The following is a 20,272-nucleotide window of genomic DNA, read 5'->3' as shown; positions in this document are numbered from 1 at the left end:
GGTGTTCCCGCGTTCCCGCGTTACCGCAAGTACAGTGCTGGCGGGCGGGCTCGGAGAAGCTCCTTTATACCAGGTATGTGTTCTAACTGTTCTAACCTGCCGGGCAAAACCATCATAGTATTTTATAAATGCACCGGCCACCCGGCCAAGTGACCGGCCCCCTGCCTGCCGAAGTGACTGGATATGTATACGAAGTGACCGGAAAAGGGCTCGGCCTATATACGAGTAAAAGCAACACAACACAACAAAGACCTTCCGGAGCGGTGGTAGACTGGTAGTATTCAGAGGGGTGCTGGAGAGGAAGGGGCCGGGGAGGACACCGGGGGGGACGCCGGGGAGGATGCTAGAGAGCAAGCTGCTGCTGGACGGGTGTTGAGAAAGAGAAGGTGGGAAAGAAGGGAAAGAACCACGGCAGTGGCGGCGGAAAAGAGGTGAGGGTGAGGAAGAGGGAATATGATATAGCTCTCGAGTCTCACTACCATCAGCATCACCATTGTGTACACTACTTTTACAAATGAACCTTCCCATAGATCCTCTAGACGAGTGATCCCCCATGATGAACACAATCACTGAGGCGGAGGCGGTGGTCATGACAAGGAAAAGGGAAAGAAGGGAAAGAACCACGGCGGCGGCGGTGGAAAAGAGGCGCGGGTGGGGAAAGAGGGAATATGATATAGCTCTCACTACCAGTGTACACTACTTTTACAAATGAACCTTGACGAGTGACCTCCCATGATGAACACAATCACAGAGTATATTATACCCACACACACAACAATCCAGTACTACCACAGATCCTCGCCCTCAAACGCGTCCCAGTCCCTCTCGACACCGGGCGTCCCCACTACGGGCGGCTCGAGGATGACCTCAGGCCCCAGCAGATCGCCCTCCTCCTCAAAGAGGCATACACAACCGCAGCCAGTGGGACAACCCCTATCCAAGCTGTTAGTACCTACGCCGTCGAACCAACCGCGCCAACACGTCGCATGCGCGACGTGTCCGCACTTGAGACACGCGCCGTACAACCCCTTGATGATGACCTCGCAGACGACGCAGTTCATCGTGACCTGTCTGCGCTTGCAGACCTTGCACTCACCGCGGGCGCCGGAGGTGACGTCGAGGACGCCGCCGCACTTGCTGCAGAAGCCGGCGATCTCGAGGCCCATTGGCGCGGCTTTGCGGACCGGCAGGAGGATCGGCGACGCCGGCGGCGGCTCGAGCGCAGAGAACTTGAGCATTTCGAGCCGCGAGATCGTATGCCCCCATGCGAAGAGGAGGTCCGCGTAGGCTTCGCGGTAGGCCCGGTAGAATGTACGCCGCTTGGGGGAGAGCAGCGGCGCGTCGTCGATCAGCGGGCCGTTGAACATCGTGATCGTGATCGGGTCCATCGGGTCGCCGCTGTCTGAGTCTGTCACCGTGTCGGAGGCTGCCTTACTGCCCGAACCGAATGTGGTGGTGACCCCCCACGTAACCGCCGAGTTCGCGAACGGACCCAGTACGCTCTCGGCCGGCGATGGGCGAGGTTGTCTTCTGGATGGTGGCGACGCATTGCCCGGTCCGAAGGCCCGGTTGCGGCGGAACATGTGGTTGTGAGACTGTTCGGGTGACGCCGAGAGCGAGATCGGGCCGGACCAGTCCTCTGTGCCGAGGCGGAAACCTGCTGTTGGAGGTGTAGTCCCGGTCGAGTATGGTATCAGAGGGTCACTGCCGAAATGCATCCTGCTACCTACAGATGAGCTGTACGATCCCGCGGTCCCCATCGGAGTCAGGTTAGCTGAGTGATGCGAGGGCGAAACCGAGAACGCCACCGACTGCTGCTGGGACTGCAGCATCATCTCGATGCTGGCATAGTAGTCGCGCGAAACATTCTGTTTCTTAAACGGTATGTTCTGCGTGGAAATCAGCCATTGCCGGACGGCACGGGTAGAGGGCACACTCACGATGCCTACTACAGGTGATGGCTCGGTATGCCCAATCCTATTGTCCGTCTCGCAGAGGACACAGCTCAACATCGCCAGCATCTGAATATCCGCCTTCCTCTCAAAGTACTCGAAGAGCTGCTCAATCAACCAGCGGCCGCCCATCGGATGGCTACCCCATTTGACCTTTCCCCAGAATTCGCTCTCCGGCATCGCCATCATAGTGTCCTCATCATCGTCAAACTCCATTCCCAGACCGCTGTCTCTGCGACCACTCTCCAAGCACGCCCGTCTAGCCATGACCATGACCATCTCCCCGTGGTTCTTGGGGCTATTATAGATTTCCAGCGGGACGTCGTCACAGAGCACCATCTCCACCAACCGCCACACGTCGGCCAGATCCCTCAAGCCAAACCTCTCGGCGACCTCCGCGTTATGCTTGCACACCTCAGCACCTTCCCCGATATGATAGAAAGACGCAAGCTCCTTCTTTGCAGGGAGGAGATACGAAAAGTCGTGAATCGAAGCGACACTCTTCTTCTTCTCGGGAGTAATCGTGGCGGCAGTTCTGACTCCGGTACCCGTGCTACGTTGCGTACTCCTGTCTGTGCTGCCACCTCTCCGAATCCGCGTCAATGTAGAGTTGGCTTGTAGTCTCCAGCCGAAGCTCGATCTCAGTTGGCCAGTGTGATGAAGATCGGTATCTCCATCACTCGTGTCGTCGCTGGAGTAGGAGCTGTTGGAGGTGTCGGAGCTATCGTGGTCGCCATCGTCGGCACGACCTCTCGCAGAGTTACTCATGTAAAGCCTTCCAAAACCCTCCCACAGCCGTCCGCCGCCTGGAATCCGCATGCTTCTCTCGTTTTCGCGTGCTGCGAGGGAAGACAGCAAACCCTTTCCTGCCGTCCGTTCTTCCTTGAGCGGAAAAAAACATACCAACCGACCATCGGGCGCCCATATCGCACCGCAGGCTTTCGGCAGTGGAACAGACTCCTGCTTGGCGCTGTTAAGCAAGCTGCTGAGGCCCTCCTCCTCGTCCCCGAGGATGCTGGTATTGACAATCTCCTCGTCGTCAGAAGAAGAGACCTGGTCGTCATCCGATCCTGCGAATTCAGATTCGTCGGCAAGCTCGCCCATCAGGTGGCGCAGACACGGCTCGAGGCAGACACGTCTCCGGGCCACATATGCCGTCGCGATCCGTCGGAGCTGAAAATCAATCGTGTCGATGTTCTCGTCAGAAAGATTGTTTGTCCTCTCCAACTTGAATTCGGGAATGCTGCATCCGTTGGATGGATACTCCGCCGGGAATGAAATATCCGCACGAACAAAGATTCGTTTGCCGTCGTGTCCCCAGGGGCCAGTGAGCGAGACCGTACAGGTCCTGGTAGCGATGTTGACTTTCTCGAAGTTAAGATTTTTAAGCTTGGACCCCACCAGCGAGACCTCGTCTCCCAGGTTTTCCGGCGTGTCCCAGCTCATGCCAAAATCACCACGAGCACTTGAACGGCTGCCGTCCATGTTGCCATCGCCTTCCGGCACCTTCCGAGTGATCTTCACTCCCTTCATCCAGGTGATCGGATTTATCTCGAGAGGCCTCCTACGACCAACACGCATGAATCCGCCTTCTCGGGCACCAGTCAAAGCCCTCTCGAAGCGCCGATCACCATCATCGTTGGGGGGATTCCCGTTCAGCTGCTGGCCGATGCCGTGCGACAAGCCGCCCTTGCTCTGCCCGATAAATAGTCCGTCCTTGCGAATCCGCGCTCCGTCCACCGTCAAGGTCAATTTCGGCGGCGGCGGCAGTTTCGAAACCTCCTTCTCCTTCAGATTCTCGGCAAACTCCTTGACCACCGCATCGGTATCACGGAAAGTAATGTATTTTGCGCCCTTCCTGGTGACCCGGAACCGCATCTTCTTATTCGGGTCGTGGCCGATCTTCGCCATGACGTCCTGGCTGACATCCCATAGCCTGATGTCCTTATCTAGACTCCATGTGACGAGCTGGAACTCCCGACTGTCGCCTCCGTCATCGCGTTCTCCACCTCGCCACCGCCACAGAAACTCCTTGACATTGTCTGTGTGTCCCTCGAATCTCTTTACCGGTTCGTCCTGATTTGTGCCCTTAGCGCGGCGATCCCACAGGTAAAGCGATGTATCGCCGCGTTGCGGCATCGTGAGAACACCCCATCCGAAGGGAGTATGTCTCGCCCTCCAGACCGGAAACGGAGTGTGGATGATCCTCTCCGGCGTATCGTGCGGCGCATATTCGTAATCCCAGAACCTGACGCTCTTATCCAGCGCACAAGTCACGATACCGGTAGGCCGTGTCCTGTTCCAGTCCAGTCCGTAAATCTTGGTCGAATGGGCCACAATCTTCCGGATCTCTCGCGCTCCCATGCGGGTGTCCCAGATGTAAACGTTCCGGTCGTGGGCGCTGGCAAGGATGTACGGGTTCTGGCGGTTGTACTTGACTTGCGTGGCGCCGGCCCGCCAGTCGCAGAAGCTGATTGCTGGGCGCCGCGGAGCGCGCAGGTCCCAGCAGTGCACGAATGAATCCACCGAGCATGTCGCGAGGACGTTCGGCTCGTGCGCTGAGAAATTGATGTCCGTGATGGCCCGGGTGTGTGATGCAAGGACGTGCTCGATCGCCTTGTGCGATGGCATTGCCAGGTTCCATACTATCGCGCGGTGGTTGTTCGTCGACACGACCCAGTGCGAGTGCGATGCATGCGGAGACCATTGAACGTCGGCCACTGACCAGGCGGTCAGATGCTGTAGGAATCTTGGTGGATCGTAGGGGTTGTCCAGATCCACGATATGTAGTCCCTGCCTGGAAGCCAGCACGACATCTCTGCTGGATGGCGAAATTGACATGGCTCCGACGGGTGCGTCGACCTTTATAGACATGTCCAACTTGAAAGTCGGCGAGTCGAAGGGCGAGTCGATTACGCCGCCCTTTGTAGGGGACGGAGAAGAGGAGTTCATCGCGGCGGAAAAGTGTTAATCTGCTGCTACGCGAGGATGGGTTCGCTCAATCCGAGAGAAAAGTGGAAACAGAGATGATGATGCTATTCCGACGAATAAATCAGCCTTAGCACGCCATGGACAGCTTCCCAGCAGTGGTTCTATGCATATTCCCACTTGCACGTACCTATGAGAATATGTATCCGATATATAAGTTGTGTCCTGCGGTTTGATCACCCCCAAGGTGTTCCGGCGTGGTATGCTTGTCGCCGTGTGTGATCCCCGTCAAAAAAAAAACACGTATTATGAACCTCTGCCCTGCGCTGATCCGTGATGATGCGCCGAGCGGTGAACGAGGCTGAGAAGTCGAACACACTCACACTCTGCAGTGTCGTAGTACAGAATCCAAAATTCTTCCTTGCTGCAACAACGTGCAATGGCCACGCCAATCCTTCAAGAGATGGCCAACTTCTCGCCTCCTTTCCCCTCGGTGTGGAGACTCGACGACAACTGCAATATCCTGCGCGCAGTGAATGCGCACCCTTTTTTCGACAGACCGAGGCTCCTGCTGCTCCGGTTGCTCCGCTCGAGTTGCTCTTGTGCGGTGTAGTCCGGTGGCGAATCGAAGTAGACCATTCAGGCCACGCACGCGGGGGTGGGGTGGATTGACTCGTGCCTCACTCAGGCCAGCGATGCTCGTTTCGGTCTGGCTGAGCGGGCGGGTCGACGATGACGACGATGAACGATGGACAGCGTATGTGCGACGGACCACGGACCGCGGAGACTGAGGTCGGACTGCGTATTTCGACGGCGACGAGATGGGGATAGTGCCGAGAGCGAGCACGGTATGCTTTTCCTTCTTCTTCCCTCCGTCGATGGGCAGGGCGCCGTTTAAACGGGGTTTGCCTTGACAGCGTCACTACCGAGCAACCTGGTGCTGGCTGCAAGCACCGCTATGATGAGCTACTCTACTCTAGAGTAGGGAGCAGCGCAGAGGGGGATCGACGATGGATTGTTCGGAGCCGTTGTGCTGCAGCAACGTGCGCTGATTGGACTGCCGCGCCGGCTGCTGATGGGCGTGCGTCGGGAGGGAAGGATTGATTTCTCTCTGCAGTGGAGACGCAGATTGGTGGGACGATGTGTTGAGAAGAATTTCCCTGGGGTGGGTGGCTCCATGCCGCTGCCGCGATGGATTCGGAACTCGCCGATTTTCGACGAGTTGGACGACACAGGCACGCTAGGATGGGAAGCTGCGGGATGGATGGCAGCATGGAACGGCACGACTTTAGGACTCGGTTCGGCGCTGCCAAAATTGATCTCTTGACTCGGAGCCTCCGGATATCTCCGCCCAGAACACTCCGGCATCGGGTCGGCTCTTGTCCGCCTTACGGTACTACGGACCTGGCAGTCAGCTTACCGATAGGATGTGCCCCGTGGAAACCTTCCATCATCTTGCTCAGGTCTTTGCTTCTTCGACCACGGTTCACAGCCTTGCCACCGATTTCCAAGCCTTCTGAAACCCTACTGCTGGCAGCCAGTTAGCTGCCGACCCGTGCAAGCGAAAAGAACCCCGCACGCACACTCCATCACATCGACACCCTCCACCACCGCCCAACTCACAACTGCTTCGAACACACTACGCGTCCGAAGTCCCCCCGCGTCCGACAGAACAACTACCACCGCCTTCCACTTCACCTCCGCCGCAACCCACAACACGCACTACACCATGGCTTCCGGTCTTCCCAAGAGGATCATCAAGGAGACTGAACGTCTCGTCGCGGAGCCGTAAGTACTAGCTCTACCACGATAGCACCCACATGCATCTAAGACCATCTAGAGTCCCCGGCATCAACGCAGTCCCGCACGACGACAACCTCCGTTACTTTGATGTTTCTGTAACGATCACCCTCCCTCCTTTCACCCTCCCATCTAATCGCACCTCTAGATCCACGGCCCAGCACAGTCCCCGTACGAAGGAGGAATCTTCCGTCTCGAGCTCTTCCTTCCGGAGGACTACCCGATGACGCCGCCAAAAATCCGGTTCCTGACGAAGATCTACCACCCTAACATTGACCGTCTCGGGCGCATCTGCCTCGACGTTCTCAAGGGAAACTGGTCGCCCGCTCTGCAGATCCGCACCATCCTGCTATCCATCCAAGCGCTCCTTGGTGCTCCCAACCCGGACGATCCCCTCGCGAACGATGTCGCCCAGAGGTGGAAGGAGGACGAAAAGGCGGCTATCAACACCGGTGAGTTTCCTTGTTCCGTCCTTGCATGTGCTGTGCTGTGCTGTGCTGTGCTGTGCTGTGCTGTGCTGACGGTATGTACGCAGCCCGGGAGTGGACGCGCACCCATGCGATGACGTAAACCAGATAGGCGCTGCTTACTTACTTACCTTTGGTCGGGGTTAACGCTCTGTGGGTTTCTGTGTTTCTGTGCTGGGATGGATACGCATTTTGTATCCTTTCTTTTGGTTTCCTAACTGCTACAAATGATGAGGCGATACCAGGAGTTACGCCGTGTATATGTGGTAAATTGTAACACTACGTGATTGATATGATAATGAGAGGCAGTTCGTTTTATGATGCGTGCCCAGACTACATATCTGAGCGCAAACGGATCTAGATCCTGACCCGCTTTCTGGCTCGACCAGATAGATAAGAAGCTGAAGGCACCTACCCGTGTCATAGTGCTGACTCGGGTGCGGCTGGGTGAGCCAATGGGCGGCGCCGTCGCCCATATCACTAGCCACGTGATATCACTCACTCTTTTCCCACCGCAGCGTCGTCTATCTCGCTTCTATGCAGAAATATCCCACTGACTCCTCCCCCCGTATTCGCAGTCCGAAACCGTGGCCTGTCGGCCATGACTCACCGAGTCACCGCAACTCCCGTATCACCGTCCCTACATAACCCCACCATCCCCGCAATACCTACATCCCCTCCATAAATATATACCGCAGCCCAGCCTTACTCCTTCCCCCAGAGTCCACCCGCAATCCGCACCACCATGTCACTACAAACCCTCCCTCCCGAGCTCCTTTTGCAGATCGCCTCTTACATCCAGTCACAACCCTTCTCCCCCTCCAGCGGCGAGTGGATCCCACGCTTCTCCGCGGCACTGCAGAAAACCCAGCTTGTCTGGTCCCCCCTAACCCCACCGAGCACCCCCGTGCTCACAGTCCTCGCCCTCTCCAGCGCCAGTACGCGCCTCCAAGCCGTGCTCCTCCCCGTGTTCATCCGTGCGGCAGCGCCCGCCACGATCCAGGGCCGGCAGTGGGTGCTGCACTACTGGCTCGCGCGGCTCGGGCGGCCGTCCGTACTAGCCGCACTGCTGCGCGCCGGCGCCGACGTGGCCGCGCTTGACCACGCGGGGCGCACACCGTTCCTGGCTGCGGCGGCGGCGGGCGATGGTGCAGTGGCGCATGCGCGCCTGCTGCTTGCTGCGGGCGCGGTGGTGGATCCGGGCGCGATCTGTGTTGCGCGGGGGGTGGACATGGTGACATTCCTGGTTGCGGAGGCGGGCGCGGATGTGGATTTTGTGGGTGTGGATGGGTGGGGTGCCGTACATGCCGCGGCGAAGCGGGGGGATGTTCAGGTGCTACGGGCGCTGCTGGGGTTGGGGGCGCGGTTGGATACTGGGAAGAGATCGCCGGTGGAGGTTGCGGTGGAGTGCAGGCGGCACGGCGCGCTGGCGGTCTTGTTACGGGCGGGCGCGGAGGCGACGGATAGCGCGCTGAGAGCGGCGGTCGGCAATGGCGATGCGGAGGCGGTAAGACTGCTGGTGGGGAGTGGGGCGCGCGTTAATTCCCGCCATTTAGGCGTGCGCACGCCGGTGCAGATCGCGGTGGCGCTGGAGGATGAGGACGCGGCGTTGGGTGTGGTGGAGGCTATGCTCCTAACCTGCTCCGACGACGACCACGACGACTGCCGCCCAGATTTTACAACGCAGATCTCGGCGCAGGCGCCGGCGGCGGTGGTGATCGCCGCGGGGAAGGGGCATACGCGGCTGCTCGCGTGGATTCTGGAAAGGGATTGGGGGGCGAGGGAGGTTTATGGCAAGGCGGTGTTGAAGGGTGAGGTAAGGGCTTTAAGGTGCGGCGTTGAGGCTAAAGGGAAGGGGAAGTGGTGCGAGTATACTGAGATCGTCGCGGCAAGGAGGCGGTATAAGTGGAAAGGTGTATATGTGAGTTACCCATCCCGAAGTGGTCAATTGGGCAGTGGATGTGAAATGCTGACGATGGGCCACAGAATGGCTTTGGGAATGGTGTATCGGGGATCGTGGGGCCGACGTATGATAATGATATCTCGCACAGGATCTTGGAGTGGCGGAGACAGGCGGGCGAGTTGTAACGGAGGCGGAGGAATATGATCTGGAGATACATATGTGAAGGATCACGGGAGCTTACTCGGCGATGTGAGTCCCGCCGAGCCCGAGTAAAAGCAGGAAGGTCGGGGCATACCGGTAGGTATTGCCATGATCTGGAGTAGATAGAGTACATACCGGTAGGAACTTCAGTAGGTGACATGCGATTAATGACTACACAAAAAAGCAGCAAAGATCGGGTAGAAGGTCGCCATAGGTAGTCTAGAAGGGCCATATGTAATAACAAATTGATGTTCCTCTCTCTCGGGAAAGGACAAAGATGTGCGACAAGTACATGGGAATATGAGTGTCGTATGGTCAAGCAACAAGCATCAAACGAACGAGCCCAAGTCTCCAGTCTTTGTGCGGTCATAGAGTACCGTGAACATCCGACCTCCAATGAGCTACAGCTCGAGTGATTATTACAGTGTAGATACGCCCGACGTCCAATCTGTCGGCGCCGCGTATGCTCAGTGCTCCGTTGTTACTCACCACGGGTTTTCACTGAGTCACGCTTAGCCTATGTATGCAGAGATCACGTTCCATCGCTCGTGGTAACTGCACACGGACCTTCGGAAATTCCTCAACCCGGCCCCTGCTACTGCGACTCTCCATAGGCGGCCCATGTTCGCTCCGTGTCTTGCCTCCCCGATCGGACATTGCGAATTTCCCGGGCAGCTCGCGAGAGCATCGTATGTGGGGTCCCATGTGGTTATGTGGTTCTGTGCAAGGAAGCCCCGCAGCTCTGCTGGAATTAACAAGCACACAAAAAACGCTTACGGAGCGGCCTCGGAGTTCCTGGTGTTCCTGCAAGCACATGCAGGGTCTACGGACTACTTGAAACTACGTAGGCGACAGATCGATCTGCCGGCAAGCGATTTTCTTATCAGCCTCTTTGAAGTCGTGAAGTGAGGTGGACTGAGGATATAAATCCGCAGTCCCAGTCCACAGTCCGCAGTCCACAATCCCCAGTCAGTCCACAGTCAACAGTCCGTAGTCCGCCGCCTAGTTTCGGTTCACTGCTACTCCTTGCGGTTACACTTCTGTCTCTCAAGCTGCGCATATCGTTCTTCGAGATTAGATCTTCCCTACCCGCTCGTCCCACAAAAACGGTCCCTGGCTTAGCTCCCGCTCTCGAACCCTTCCCGATAACTTTCTCTCAACCCCTTCCGATAACTTTCTCTCTTGCCGCCAGCCAGCCATATAAAACCCCCTCCCACGAGGCAGTCCCCATACAATTCATCCAGCACCTCGATCCCGCACCCGCCCTCACGCACACCCACCCGCCCCTCACCCTCACCACCCACTCACAACAAAAATGGCCACTACCACACCCACCATCGTGATCCTCGGCGCCTCCTTCGCCGGCATCCCAACGACGCACAAGCTCCTCCGTGCGCTACCGTCCGAGTACAAGGTGATCCTCGTCAACCCATCGACACACATATTCTGGAACATTGCGGCGCCGCGCGCCGTCGCCCGCGATAACCAGTTCTCTACCGACAACGCGGACGTGTTTGCGCCCATCACCCCGGGCTTCGCCGCCTACGCTGAGGACCGCTTCGAGTTTATCCAGGGCAAGGCAAGCGCCGTCGATGCGGCCACGAATAAGGTCACCATCAAGAGCGTGGATGATGAGGGTGTCGAGGGCGCCGAGAGGGTCGTCGAGTATGCGCATCTTGTGGTGGCGACTGGCGCGGCTGGTGCGGGTGCGTGGCCGTTCAAGGCCGTGGGCACTCATGTGCAGACCGCGAAGGCGCTCAAGGACTGTCAGGTGAAGATTGAGGCCGCGAAGACGATTGTCTTGAGTGGTGCGGGCCCGACGGGTGTGGAGACGGCGGGCGAGATCGCAACGCTGTACAAGGGGAAGGGGAAGAAGATTATACTTTTGTCGTCGGGCGAGCGGTGTCTGCCGATGGTCCGGGAGGATGTTGGGTTGACGGCGCAGAAGTTGTTGGAGGGTCTGGGTGTCGAGGTGCATGTCGGCGTGAAGGTCACGACCGAGGTCGCCGGTGACGAGGGATTGACGCTCACGCTGTCGAATGGCGAGACGATGGTGACGGACCTGCACATTCCGACTTACGGAATCACCCCGAATACCCAGTTCCTCCCAGCGGAGTTGCTGGATGAGTCCGGCAGCGTCAAGGTTTCGGCGCACATGCAGAGCACCGTTCAAGCGAACATCTGGGCGATTGGAGACGCAGCGGCCGTCAAGCAGAAGAAGACGATCACCACCAAGCCCATGCTCGAGGCCGCGGTCGAAAATATCCTGGCGGTGGTTGGAGGAAAGGGCGAGGAGGCGTTCAAGGAGTACAAGGATGAAGAGACACCGATGGTGGTGCCCGTTGGAGGTGGCTTCGCCATGGGAACGGGTATCCTCAACAAGTGGAAGGTGTGGGGAGTGTTGGTCTGGTTCGTCAAGGGAAGGAAATACTTTGTTGCCAACGCGAAAAACGTGGCGCTCGGAAAGGTGTACGGTGGTGGTCAGACTGTGTAGAGCGGGATGGACAGTGTTTGATACCTCTTTGATTTTTTGCAGTGGGATTAGAAGGATATAGTTAGTAATGGAACTGGTGGAGAGGGATCTGTCGTTTACTGGTCGACCATTCGCGTGAAGTAACCAGTCTAAATCTTTTCTGTGAAGTACCTGCACCCGCTGCCATATGTGTGCACTTTTCGTTGTCCAGACATCGTCGCATTGTTTATCGGCAACAGGGATTGTGCATACGCCGAGGTTGGGGAGCCCATGTTGACGTCAGTTAAGTCAGTTAAGTCAGCTAAGTCCGGCGGGGTTAACCGCTGTTTAGAAGAAGCAGCACTCCCTTCCGTCAATACATAATACATAAACCTCATCTCAACATCAATCAACCGCCAACCCACCATCACCAATTACCACAACCTCCACAATGACATCCAAAGCCTGCTGCACCATCCCCCCGGTCGTCTCGGACACCGACAACTACCAGACGCAGGGCACGTACACGACGATCTCGTCGCTGCGAACGTACGCCGTTGGCCCGACCACATCGAAGACGGGCGTGCTCGTGATCTACGACATCTTCGGCATGGACTTCCCGCAGACGCTTCAGGGGTGCGACATCATTGGGTCCTCTGGGCACCTCGTCGTGATGCCCGACCTATTCGACGGCGCGCCCATGGACATGGCGAACTTCCCGCCCGACACCCCTGAGAAGCAGCAGGCGCTGCAGACGTTCTTTGCGGGCCTTGCCAACCCCGGCCCCATGGTGCAGAAAATCCGCGCGGAGGTCCTGCCCGCCGTTAAGCAGACCTACCCCGCCGTCGATAGGTGGGCCGTCATTGGCTACTGCTGGGGCGGCAAGATTGTTACGCTGCTGAGTGCCGGCGAGGGGTTCGCCGCGAGTGCCCAGTTGCATCCCGCTATGTTGGATCCCGCCGACGCTGCGAAGATCACCATTCCCCACTTTTGCTTGTCGACGAAGGATGAAGATGCGGCGGCGACGGAGGGGTTCAGGACCGTGCTGGAGGCCGTCAAGGGCGTCGTCGGCGAGAAGAGTCTGGTGCTCAGGTGGGAGGGAACATTCCACGGGTTCATGGCTGCAAGGGCGAACTTGAAGGATAAGGAGAATTTGGAGTACTATGAGAAGGGGTACAAGAAGCTGGTGCACTTCCTGAAGGAGACTTTGTAAGTGCTTGGTAGCTTGGGGATGCCGGTATGGGAGGAGGACTGATGAATGCAGGGCCGCCAATGGGGCGGCCAATGGGGCGGCGAAGTTGTAGTTTACTACGTCGAATCAATGAACAACTGGTGGATTTTTTACTCCTGTACATCAGAATATCCAGTAGATGTTGCTTTAGAAAGTATGAGAAGACCGTTACCCCGATCATGACGGACTTCCTCCATCCCCCAAGACATCGTTCGCTCGGCGGGGGTAACCCGGCTATGTACTCCAAAAAATATTACGGCGTTGTTTTGGTCTCGCCAGCTGTGAGAAATTAATGTCCAAGGACTGTCCCCTTCTCGAACCGCACGGAAGCTTCATTTATACCTCACAGAGAGGACAATCCCCATCAGCTCTACCAGATGCCATTGCCCCATCTTTAGTATGGACACACAAGATAGCTGTAAAAGATTGAAGATCTAATCGTTGACAATAGTCAAACGCCACAAAGGCAATCGATGGTGTTTGTCGATTTAGATAGTGTATGTATCGACCTCCCCGGGTTCAGGATGAGCGACCATGTAAGCGAATGAGAAGCGCACAACTGCGGCTGATGCGCCTATTTAAATGCTGAGAGTGAGCATTGGCATTGGGCATAGTTTTTGGCGGCCCATTTCGTTAGAGTGGCTAATCCACATCGTGGTCCTAGTTGGTGTGAATATTCTCTTCCCAATTTATTTGTGCGCAAGGACGAACTTCTGCCGCGAGGATAGTTCAATTCTCGTCTGCCGACCATAGTCGTTATGATTCTTGTGCATAAAGCTACGCCTCAATTATCATCAAAAATTGCCACTTCAAGCCACCGTTCTTCTCCCAGCCGAGTGCTACGTCATGAACTTACGCCAAGCCCACAAACAGCACGCACCTTGCCCTCTAGTTGTGACTTGTCTTTTGGGCCCAAAGCCCCACACACACGAACTCTCGCGCGCACCACGGCCGGGTGCGGAAATCATCCCCAATCTAACGCCACAAACGAAATATCAAACGACGACAACAACGACCCCGACCGACCGACCCCCCGATTTCCTTCGACGAACTAACCAGCTACAATGAAGGTACGTTTGTTTTTGCGTCGCGGCCGAAAAAAATACGAGGCTGTTGCGGGGCGATACGGAGGAAAGAGGAGGAGGCGAGCAGAGCTGTGTTTGAACATAGGGGGAATTGCTGGGAAGCTGGGGAAGTGCTGCAAGAATGAAACGGGAAGAGATGGGATTATTCTGGCGAAGAGGCAGGGACGGGATTATGTTCAAACACAGCTCTGAGCAACAGCTGGATATTTAGGCGGACGTTGCTTTTTAAGCTTGATGGGGATCTCGAGAAGCTGACTATTGGTACAAACAGGTCGAGCAAGATTCGTTTTCCGGTATGCCTTTGCCTACTCAGTCCATCCACCGACCGCGTCTATTCACTCCTACCCGCCGAGCATGATCTAACGAACCTTCGCTACTGCTAGGTCGCAAGATCTACCCCTCCAAGGGAAAGCTCTTTGTCCGCGGTGACTCCAAGATCTTCCGCTTCGTGAACGGAAAGTCCGAGTCGCTCTTCCTTCAGCGCAAGAACCCCAGACGGATCGCCTGGACTGTTCTTTTCCGTCGCCAGCACAAGAAGGGTGTCCACGAGGTTCGTCATTGTCATGTCACAGATACGCATAGGTGCGAGTGACGACTGACAACCACTATAGGAAACCGCCAAGAAGCGCACCCGCCGCACCGTCAAGGCCCAGCGTCCCATCGTTGGTCTGTCGCTCGATGTGATCAAGGAGAAGCGTTCGCTGCGTCCCGAGGCCCGCCAGGCTGTCCGTGCCGCCGCCATCAAGGAGGGCAAGGAGAAGAAGGCTGCCGCTGAGAGCGTGAAGAAGGCCGCGAAGGCCAAGAACGCTGCCGGTGCTGCCCGCGGTCAGGCACAGAAGGTATCTAAGCAGGGTGCCAAGGGTGCTGCCCCCAAGGCGGCTCCCAAAACTCGTTAAGTTTTAAATGGGTTGGGCGGGTTGGATCAAGGTTTTTCGGTGGGCGTTCTACGATGATAATTTCAAAACATGAGAATACGTCATCGAAAAAATATGACGACCACTTGTGTGTGACGGCTCAGTGATCTTCGCTGTATCAGTCGAGAGCGGCAGGCTTGATCTCCTGGGTTCCAGCTGTATATTGTCTTACGCGTGAGTTCATGGTCGTATTGGCTGCTTTAGAATGCATGAGACAACGGAGCTATCAACTCGTCTGGGTGCCCCCCATCACCTTCGGAGCTATGGGCTTCTGCGTCAATACGGGCCGATGTGACCTTGATGAATCGAGTGTATGTTTTGGGATGATCACTTGATGACGCTTTGGACCGTGGGGTGGTTATTGGGTGTTGATGACTTGAGAGGACAGGATAGAGTGGCTATACAGAAGAAGGCCTGTAATGTTCCCACAGTACTGAAACAATTCCAACACCGTCTATCTATCACCCTCAAGCATCCAATTCTATAACTCCCGGGTATGCCAAACCTACGTCGACTCCTTAGGAGCATCCTTCGGCGTGCTACCGTCGTAGTACCTCGCCTGTCCGCATCAGCCTCCCATCCCACATCTCTCCTTCGGGCAGTGCAACTTACCATCTGGATACCCGCAAGCTTGTACCCGCACTTCTCATAGAACGGCCTATTCTTCTCGGAGCAATCAAGAATAGCCTTGTAGCATCCCACCGCCTGCGCAATGGCATCCAGCGTCTGAATAATCAGCAGGCCCAGCTTCTTTCCCTGCTGCTCGGACGCAACGGCAATATCCTCGATGTGGCCGCACGCTGCTAGGTTACGGAGACTATGCACCCACCCGTTCATTAGCATTGCCAAGTCAATGGAGAAGAATAAGAATAAGAATGGGTTGGGTTGGAGAGCTACAATTTCCGCTCAACAACGAGAGAGCCTACGCCGACAACCTTCCCAGAGTCGTCTTCGACGCACACAATGAAGTACTCGGACGAGTGCTCTGCCATCCAGTCGTAGCGCTCCGTCCATGCTTCCTCGCTGATGTCACCAACGGTCGTGAGCACCCGGAGGACGTCGAGGAAGCCCAGGCCGTAGTCGGTGCGCTCTAGGGGTCGGACTTTGTAACCGGATGGAAGCTGGGATTGGATTGAGACGGGGATTAGGGAAGGGGAGAAGAGGGGGGCGGTCATTGTTGCGGTTGAATGGATTGAATTGGACGTGTTAATGGGGTTGATGAGAGGCGGAATAGATTGAAATCGACGTGTTAATGGTGTTGTTGAGAGGTGAAGGTATTCAGGATAAAGCTAGGTGTCACCATGGTGGTTGGTTGGTTGGGATGGGACCTGATCCCCCCGCGCCAAAACCCCCGCAGCAGCAGTAAAACATCACCGCTATGACGACTCCAGCGAGTCCGAGTCCGTCCTCACCGCCTCCGCAACGCCCACACCCCCCAGACCTATACGCGCTCGACCACACCAACACGCCGCAAATATGGAGCGCGCTGCTGACCTCCCGCTTCCCCTACAAGCCATCGAGCTTCCTCGCCTCACTGCACCAAATGTTCGAGCATCCCGAACACAACACGTCGTGGATCCTGCGGTCGGACACACTCACGCCCAGTGAATCCGAGCAGCCACGCTCCATCACACTCCCGTCATTCGCGACCACGCGCACGCTCCTCCGGCGCTTCGTCCCGCGCAACCCTCACCGCGACGCGCCGGCCCTCCAATCCTGCCACTTCCTCACGCACGCCTCGCTCTCCGGCGAGATCCGCGAGCTAGTGGTATACCTCAACCACTGCGACAGCGCCGAGAGCACGCCGTACTACCTGCCGAAGGTGCGGGGCGTGGCATGGCTGCTCTTCCCCGCGTCATCGTCGGACGACGACGGCGATGACGACGACGGCGGGGATGAGACGCAGTACTGCGTCTCCCTGCTCTACAGCTACTTCAATGCCAACGGCGAGCCTAACAATGTGCGGCTGGAGCGCACGGCGCACCACCTGCTGAGCCGGGCGATCAAGCTTGCGGGCGGGATCGAGGCGGGCTACGAGAAGCGCGTGCACCACGACCTGGTGATTCCGCGCGAGGAGTTCCAGGACCGGTATCTTGCGCTGCGGGCGAAGCACGCCACCCGCCTCGTTGGCGGGTGGAGGGAGAAGACGGATCCCAGGAAACATGTCTTTGAGGATATACTCATCGCGACGTTCTTGATATGTCTGTGGGAACGCATGTACCAGGGCAAGGAGAAGAAGGGGTGGATGGGATTTGTCGATATCGGCTGTGGCAATGGCGTGCTGGTCGATGTGCTCCTCCGCGAGGGCTGGACGGGCAGTGGGTTCGATGCCAGGGCGAGGAAGAGCTGGGATGGGTTTGAGGCAAGGACGAGGCAGAGGCTGCGCGAGATGGTGTTGGTGCCGTATCTAATGGATGATGGCATAGAAACGGGGAAGGGGGAACATGATGGACGGTTCGAGGAGGGCACGTTCATCATCTCCAATCACACGGATGAGCTGACGCCGTGGACGCCGATTCTGGCGGCCGCGAGTAATTGCCCCTTCATTGCTATCCCCTGCTGCTCGCATGATCTTTCGGGCGCGAAGAAACGGTTTCCGCCGCCGAAGGATCTGCAGAGTGAGCAGAGCGGGGATCTGAGATTGAATATGAACCTCTCTAAGAGTACGTATGCTAGTCTGTGTGCGTACGTGGAGAGGATCGCACGAGAGTGCGGATGGGTTGTTGAACGAGAGGTGCTCAGGATTCCGAGCACGAGGAATGTCGCTGTCATTGGCCGGAGGAGGAAGACCAATTTCCTGGTAGATGTGGCGGAGGTTGTTCGGAGGGAGGGAGGTGCTACTGGGTGGAGGGAACGGGTTGAGGAATTGAGAAAGAAGGAGAGCATATGTCATTAGATTCAGTACTTGTATTGGTATATGTAACAACGCCCGAACGCCGTGAATCTATCATCATCTGCCCTGGCCGCGTGCACCGTCTAAGGCGCCGCAGGCGTATCAATGAACACAACCAGAATGAACCTCGCATCTATTTCCACATTAGCCTGAGCCCTCCAACCCCCCTCTCACGGCTTCAACGCACCAGGCACAACGACCAGCTCCCTCCTCCTGGTCCTAAACCTCAAGAGCCGCACATCATCCCTCACAGTTTCCTCCTCCGTCCCCGGCTCGCGCCTCTCCTTCTCGACCACAACACCGCCCATCACGCCGCCGTCGATCCCCTCCAGCGTCCCCGCGAGCTCCTCGGACGCCTGCACGTACTTGTACACCGCGGCGGCATACTCCTGGCTCGTCGTGTTGGTGCTGCGCGAGAGGGGGCCGGTCGACCGGATTATCGCGCCCGTGTCCCGCGCCAGAACGAGCAGCGAGTCGACGGATGGCTTCGAGGAGAGCCGCGCGAGGAGCGAGGTGAGCTCGTTTTCGGTCTGGGGGCGTTAGTGGGGGGGCGGGAGGGAGGGGGGAGGGGGAGGGGACGTACAATGGTGGTGGGGAGCGCGGTGGTCGTCATTGCGGCTGGCTGTCGTGGTGAGCTCCTCCGTGCGTGGGTGGATGGTGGGGAGGAAAGGTGCGTCAGGGGTGGTGAGTTAAGCGAGCGAGCGAGCGGTGCGGTGCGGCGAGATGAAAGGTGACAATGACGGTCTCAGCTCACTCGGACAACGTGATGTGATGCCTGGAATGATGCGGAGAAGAACGGATGTTCTAGAAACCCGTCAAATTATTGGATTTTCTGCAATCCGAGTCCGTGAGCTTCTAGAAATGTAACCCCACTCTGCGGCAGACACGTTTTCTCACTGCAGCCTCATGTTCAGCACCGACATCATACATGATCGATCATGGCATGGGTATCCCGAGTCGAAGATTCATGGGAAGCTCCTCCCAGAAACGTAGCTCCACTCTGCAATAGTCACATTTTCTCACTGTAGCCTCACGCTCAGCGCCGACAAGTATGATCGATCATGGCATGGGTACTTATCCCAGGCCGAAGATTTGTGGGAAGCTCAAACACACGACTCCAGGGCATCAGCCTCCGTTCCATATCACGGAAGCACGAGATTCAGGAAGAGAACGGAATCATCCCAAGTATACCAGGAGCTGTGTTGTGGGACCACTGAACCGTGCATCGGCTTCAGCGGTTGTATGGCGATAGCTGGAGACTTGAATTGTTGAGTCTTGACCAGCTGTTTTAAGAGTATCTCGCAAGCAATAGACCATTGCACCAGCGGATTCTGACTTCCAGTGGTCTATGGGCTCTCGCACAAGTCTGCGAGAAATCGGTCAAGACAGTTGGCTACGACAACAATCATCAGAGGCTTCATTCACCCACTCAGCCTTGCACTGGTTTATAGCGTTTTCCCCGGTAAGCTGGTAGTTATGTGTCATTGATTGCTCTCAGTGTAATAATTTATGAGCACCAATGGCCACTTCATGATGACTTTGAGCACCATTGCTCACCTCGGACTCGAGGTTAATTCCTTGCTCCATACTAGAGGATTTCTAGCCTTCTCCTGGGAAGATACTGATTTAGCCATCTAGGTACCTCATACCCACGGCTTGAATGGAGGCCGTTGACTTCTCCGGCTGCGAATAGCCTCGAAGGGCGTTGGCTAGCAACAAGCAGTGGCAGAGGGCACAACTGGGGGATATCAGTGGTCAATGGGTAGTCTTGCTGGCCCTGGAGTCCGAACAGCTGTGAATGGAGCATACCAGACTTGGAGGGATATTGGTAATTAGGTACATGTAGATCGTGAATAGCCCTCGAACAAATAAAGCTGCCAGGACGAATTGCCCATCACAGACGCCGAAACCATAGGCATAACACATTCACACTCGCTCTTCTATGCGGAGAATAAACCAACAGCGACCCACCGATACCCAAGGAACCTGCAAGTACCAGTATCACCCTCAATACCGCCAACCCGGCTCCGTGGCAACCACCAAGTAATCATCCCATTGCCTCCCCCGCGCGGCGTGATGATGCTTTGATGTCCGGGAATGCACAGGCTACATACTACGGTACAAGGCTGACTAGTGTTTACTATTTTACTTGAAACTAATCATACCGGGTACAAAGAACGTGGTATGTGCCCATCCGACCCCGCGGCAGTCAGGAGGGAAAACGCGATGGTTTACGACCCAGGTTCAACCATAGGTACCTAATGCACTCGGCCTCTCTAGATCATGGCATACCTACGCACTCCAGACGTCCTGTCTACAGTCCAGATATCCAGCGCTATGCAGGCAGCGACCCATTTCCTCCGCATACAACCCTTCTGGCTTCATGACCCCCGACATCTGTTGTCTCCCTCGCATGAATCGAGTGACACACAGTGAACCACATGTT

General features: G+C 56.7%; 9 protein-coding genes across 9 annotated transcripts; 6 read left to right on the top strand and 3 right to left on the bottom strand.

Annotated features, from left to right (window-relative positions):
• Positions 1-500: 500 nt before the first annotated feature.
• On the bottom strand, positions 501-4,904 carry BZA05DRAFT_377720 (uncharacterized protein; the record flags this gene model as incomplete). The annotated part of the gene is made up of 3 exons (XM_051481841.1): positions 501-1,868; positions 1,950-3,668; positions 3,732-4,904. The coding sequence occupies 3 exons, from the start codon at positions 4,902-4,904 to the stop codon at positions 786-788; spliced, it is 3,975 nt and encodes a 1,324-aa protein (XP_051336824.1). The 3' UTR covers positions 501-785.
• Positions 4,905-6,382: 1,478 nt separating this feature from the next.
• Positions 6,383-7,323, top strand: BZA05DRAFT_141045 (putative ubiquitin conjugating enzyme). The gene is made up of 4 exons (XM_051478895.1): positions 6,383-6,668; positions 6,721-6,778; positions 6,829-7,132; positions 7,216-7,323. Exons 1-4 carry the CDS (start codon positions 6,610-6,612, stop codon positions 7,248-7,250), a joined length of 456 nt encoding a protein of 151 aa, XP_051336823.1. The 5' UTR covers positions 6,383-6,609; the 3' UTR covers positions 7,251-7,323.
• Positions 7,324-7,892: 569 nt separating this feature from the next.
• Positions 7,893-9,235, top strand: BZA05DRAFT_447610 (ankyrin repeat-containing domain protein; the record flags this gene model as incomplete). The annotated part of the gene is made up of 2 exons (XM_051487169.1): positions 7,893-9,068; positions 9,134-9,235. 2 exons carry the CDS (start codon positions 7,893-7,895, stop codon positions 9,233-9,235), a joined length of 1,278 nt encoding a protein of 425 aa, XP_051336822.1.
• Positions 9,236-10,133: 898 nt separating this feature from the next.
• On the top strand, positions 10,134-11,937 carry BZA05DRAFT_407185 (uncharacterized protein). The gene has a single exon (XM_051484607.1). It carries the CDS (start codon positions 10,567-10,569, stop codon positions 11,743-11,745), a length of 1,179 nt encoding a protein of 392 aa, XP_051336821.1. The 5' UTR covers positions 10,134-10,566; the 3' UTR covers positions 11,746-11,937.
• Positions 11,938-12,055: 118 nt separating this feature from the next.
• BZA05DRAFT_407182 (dienelactone hydrolase) lies at positions 12,056-13,193 on the top strand. The gene has a single exon (XM_051484606.1). It carries the CDS (start codon positions 12,155-12,157, stop codon positions 12,914-12,916), a length of 762 nt encoding a protein of 253 aa, XP_051336820.1. The 5' UTR covers positions 12,056-12,154; the 3' UTR covers positions 12,917-13,193.
• A 675-nt stretch (positions 13,194-13,868) lies between these two features.
• On the top strand, positions 13,869-15,286 carry BZA05DRAFT_407180 (ribosomal protein L24e-domain-containing protein). Its single transcript, XM_051484605.1, has 4 exons — positions 13,869-14,004; positions 14,291-14,312; positions 14,403-14,569; positions 14,631-15,286. The coding sequence occupies exons 1-4, from the start codon at positions 13,999-14,001 to the stop codon at positions 14,913-14,915; spliced, it is 480 nt and encodes a 159-aa protein (XP_051336819.1). The 5' UTR covers positions 13,869-13,998; the 3' UTR covers positions 14,916-15,286.
• Positions 15,287-16,256, bottom strand: BZA05DRAFT_438377 (acyl-CoA N-acyltransferase). The gene is made up of 3 exons (XM_051486496.1): positions 15,831-16,256; positions 15,546-15,750; positions 15,287-15,492 (listed from the first exon to the last, which is right to left on the bottom strand). Exons 1-3 carry the CDS (start codon positions 16,106-16,108, stop codon positions 15,439-15,441), a joined length of 537 nt encoding a protein of 178 aa, XP_051336818.1. The 5' UTR covers positions 16,109-16,256; the 3' UTR covers positions 15,287-15,438.
• BZA05DRAFT_140960 (uncharacterized protein) lies at positions 16,250-18,046 on the top strand. The gene has a single exon (XM_051478893.1). The coding sequence runs from the start codon at positions 16,312-16,314 to the stop codon at positions 17,827-17,829; it is 1,518 nt and encodes a 505-aa protein (XP_051336817.1). The 5' UTR covers positions 16,250-16,311; the 3' UTR covers positions 17,830-18,046.
• BZA05DRAFT_140992 (uncharacterized protein) lies at positions 17,870-18,632 on the bottom strand. Its single transcript, XM_051478894.1, has 3 exons — positions 18,410-18,632; positions 18,014-18,356; positions 17,870-17,959 (listed from the first exon to the last, which is right to left on the bottom strand). The coding sequence occupies exons 1-3, from the start codon at positions 18,437-18,439 to the stop codon at positions 17,910-17,912; spliced, it is 423 nt and encodes a 140-aa protein (XP_051336816.1). The 5' UTR covers positions 18,440-18,632; the 3' UTR covers positions 17,870-17,909.
• Between the last annotated feature and the right edge of the window lie 1,640 nt (positions 18,633-20,272).

The sequence above is a fragment of the Tricharina praecox genome, assembly GCF_024521635.1.
Source record: "Tricharina praecox strain CBS 144465 chromosome Unknown BZA05scaffold_24, whole genome shotgun sequence".
Classification (NCBI taxonomy): Eukaryota; Fungi; Ascomycota; class Pezizomycetes; order Pezizales; family Pyronemataceae; genus Tricharina; species Tricharina praecox.
Note: the sequence above shows the minus strand (reverse complement) of the source record. Positions and strands in the feature narration are given on the sequence as shown.

Bases quoted from the DNA above. Each gene is read 5' to 3' on its own strand.
- BZA05DRAFT_141045 (XM_051478895.1), top strand. From the start codon at position 6,610: ATGGCTTCCGGTCTTCCCAAGAGGATCATCAAGGAGACTGAACGTCTC. The intron at 6,669-6,720 runs GTAAGTACTAGC...AAGACCATCTAG, and splicing joins GAACGTCTCGTCGCGGAGCC to AGTCCCCGGCATCAACGCAG. The intron at 7,133-7,215 runs GTGAGTTTCCTT...GTATGTACGCAG, and splicing joins AAAGGCGGCTATCAACACCG to CCCGGGAGTGGACGCGCACC.
- BZA05DRAFT_407185 (XM_051484607.1), top strand. From the start codon at position 10,567: ATGGCCACTACCACACCCACCATCGTGATCCTCGGCGCCTCCTTCGCC.
- BZA05DRAFT_407182 (XM_051484606.1), top strand. From the start codon at position 12,155: ATGACATCCAAAGCCTGCTGCACCATCCCCCCGGTCGTCTCGGACACC.
- BZA05DRAFT_407180 (XM_051484605.1), top strand. The intron at 14,313-14,402 runs GTATGCCTTTGC...CGCTACTGCTAG, and splicing joins CGAGCAAGATTCGTTTTCCG to GTCGCAAGATCTACCCCTCC. The intron at 14,570-14,630 runs GTTCGTCATTGT...CAACCACTATAG, and splicing joins ACAAGAAGGGTGTCCACGAG to GAAACCGCCAAGAAGCGCAC.
- BZA05DRAFT_438377 (XM_051486496.1), bottom strand. From the start codon at position 16,108: ATGACCGCCCCCCTCTTCTCCCCTTCCCTAATCCCCGTCTCAATCCAA. The intron at 15,751-15,830 runs GTAGCTCTCCAA...GTGGGTGCATAG, and splicing joins CTCGTTGTTGAGCGGAAATT to TCTCCGTAACCTAGCAGCGT. The intron at 15,493-15,545 runs GTAAGTTGCACT...TGATGCGGACAG, and splicing joins AGCTTGCGGGTATCCAGATG to GCGAGGTACTACGACGGTAG.
- BZA05DRAFT_140960 (XM_051478893.1), top strand. From the start codon at position 16,312: ATGACGACTCCAGCGAGTCCGAGTCCGTCCTCACCGCCTCCGCAACGC.
- BZA05DRAFT_140992 (XM_051478894.1), bottom strand. From the start codon at position 18,439: ATGACGACCACCGCGCTCCCCACCACCATT. The intron at 18,357-18,409 runs GTACGTCCCCTC...TAACGCCCCCAG, and splicing joins CCGCGCTCCCCACCACCATT to ACCGAAAACGAGCTCACCTC. The intron at 17,960-18,013 runs GTGCGTTGAAGC...ATGTGGAAATAG, and splicing joins GGAGCTGGTCGTTGTGCCTG to ATGCGAGGTTCATTCTGGTT.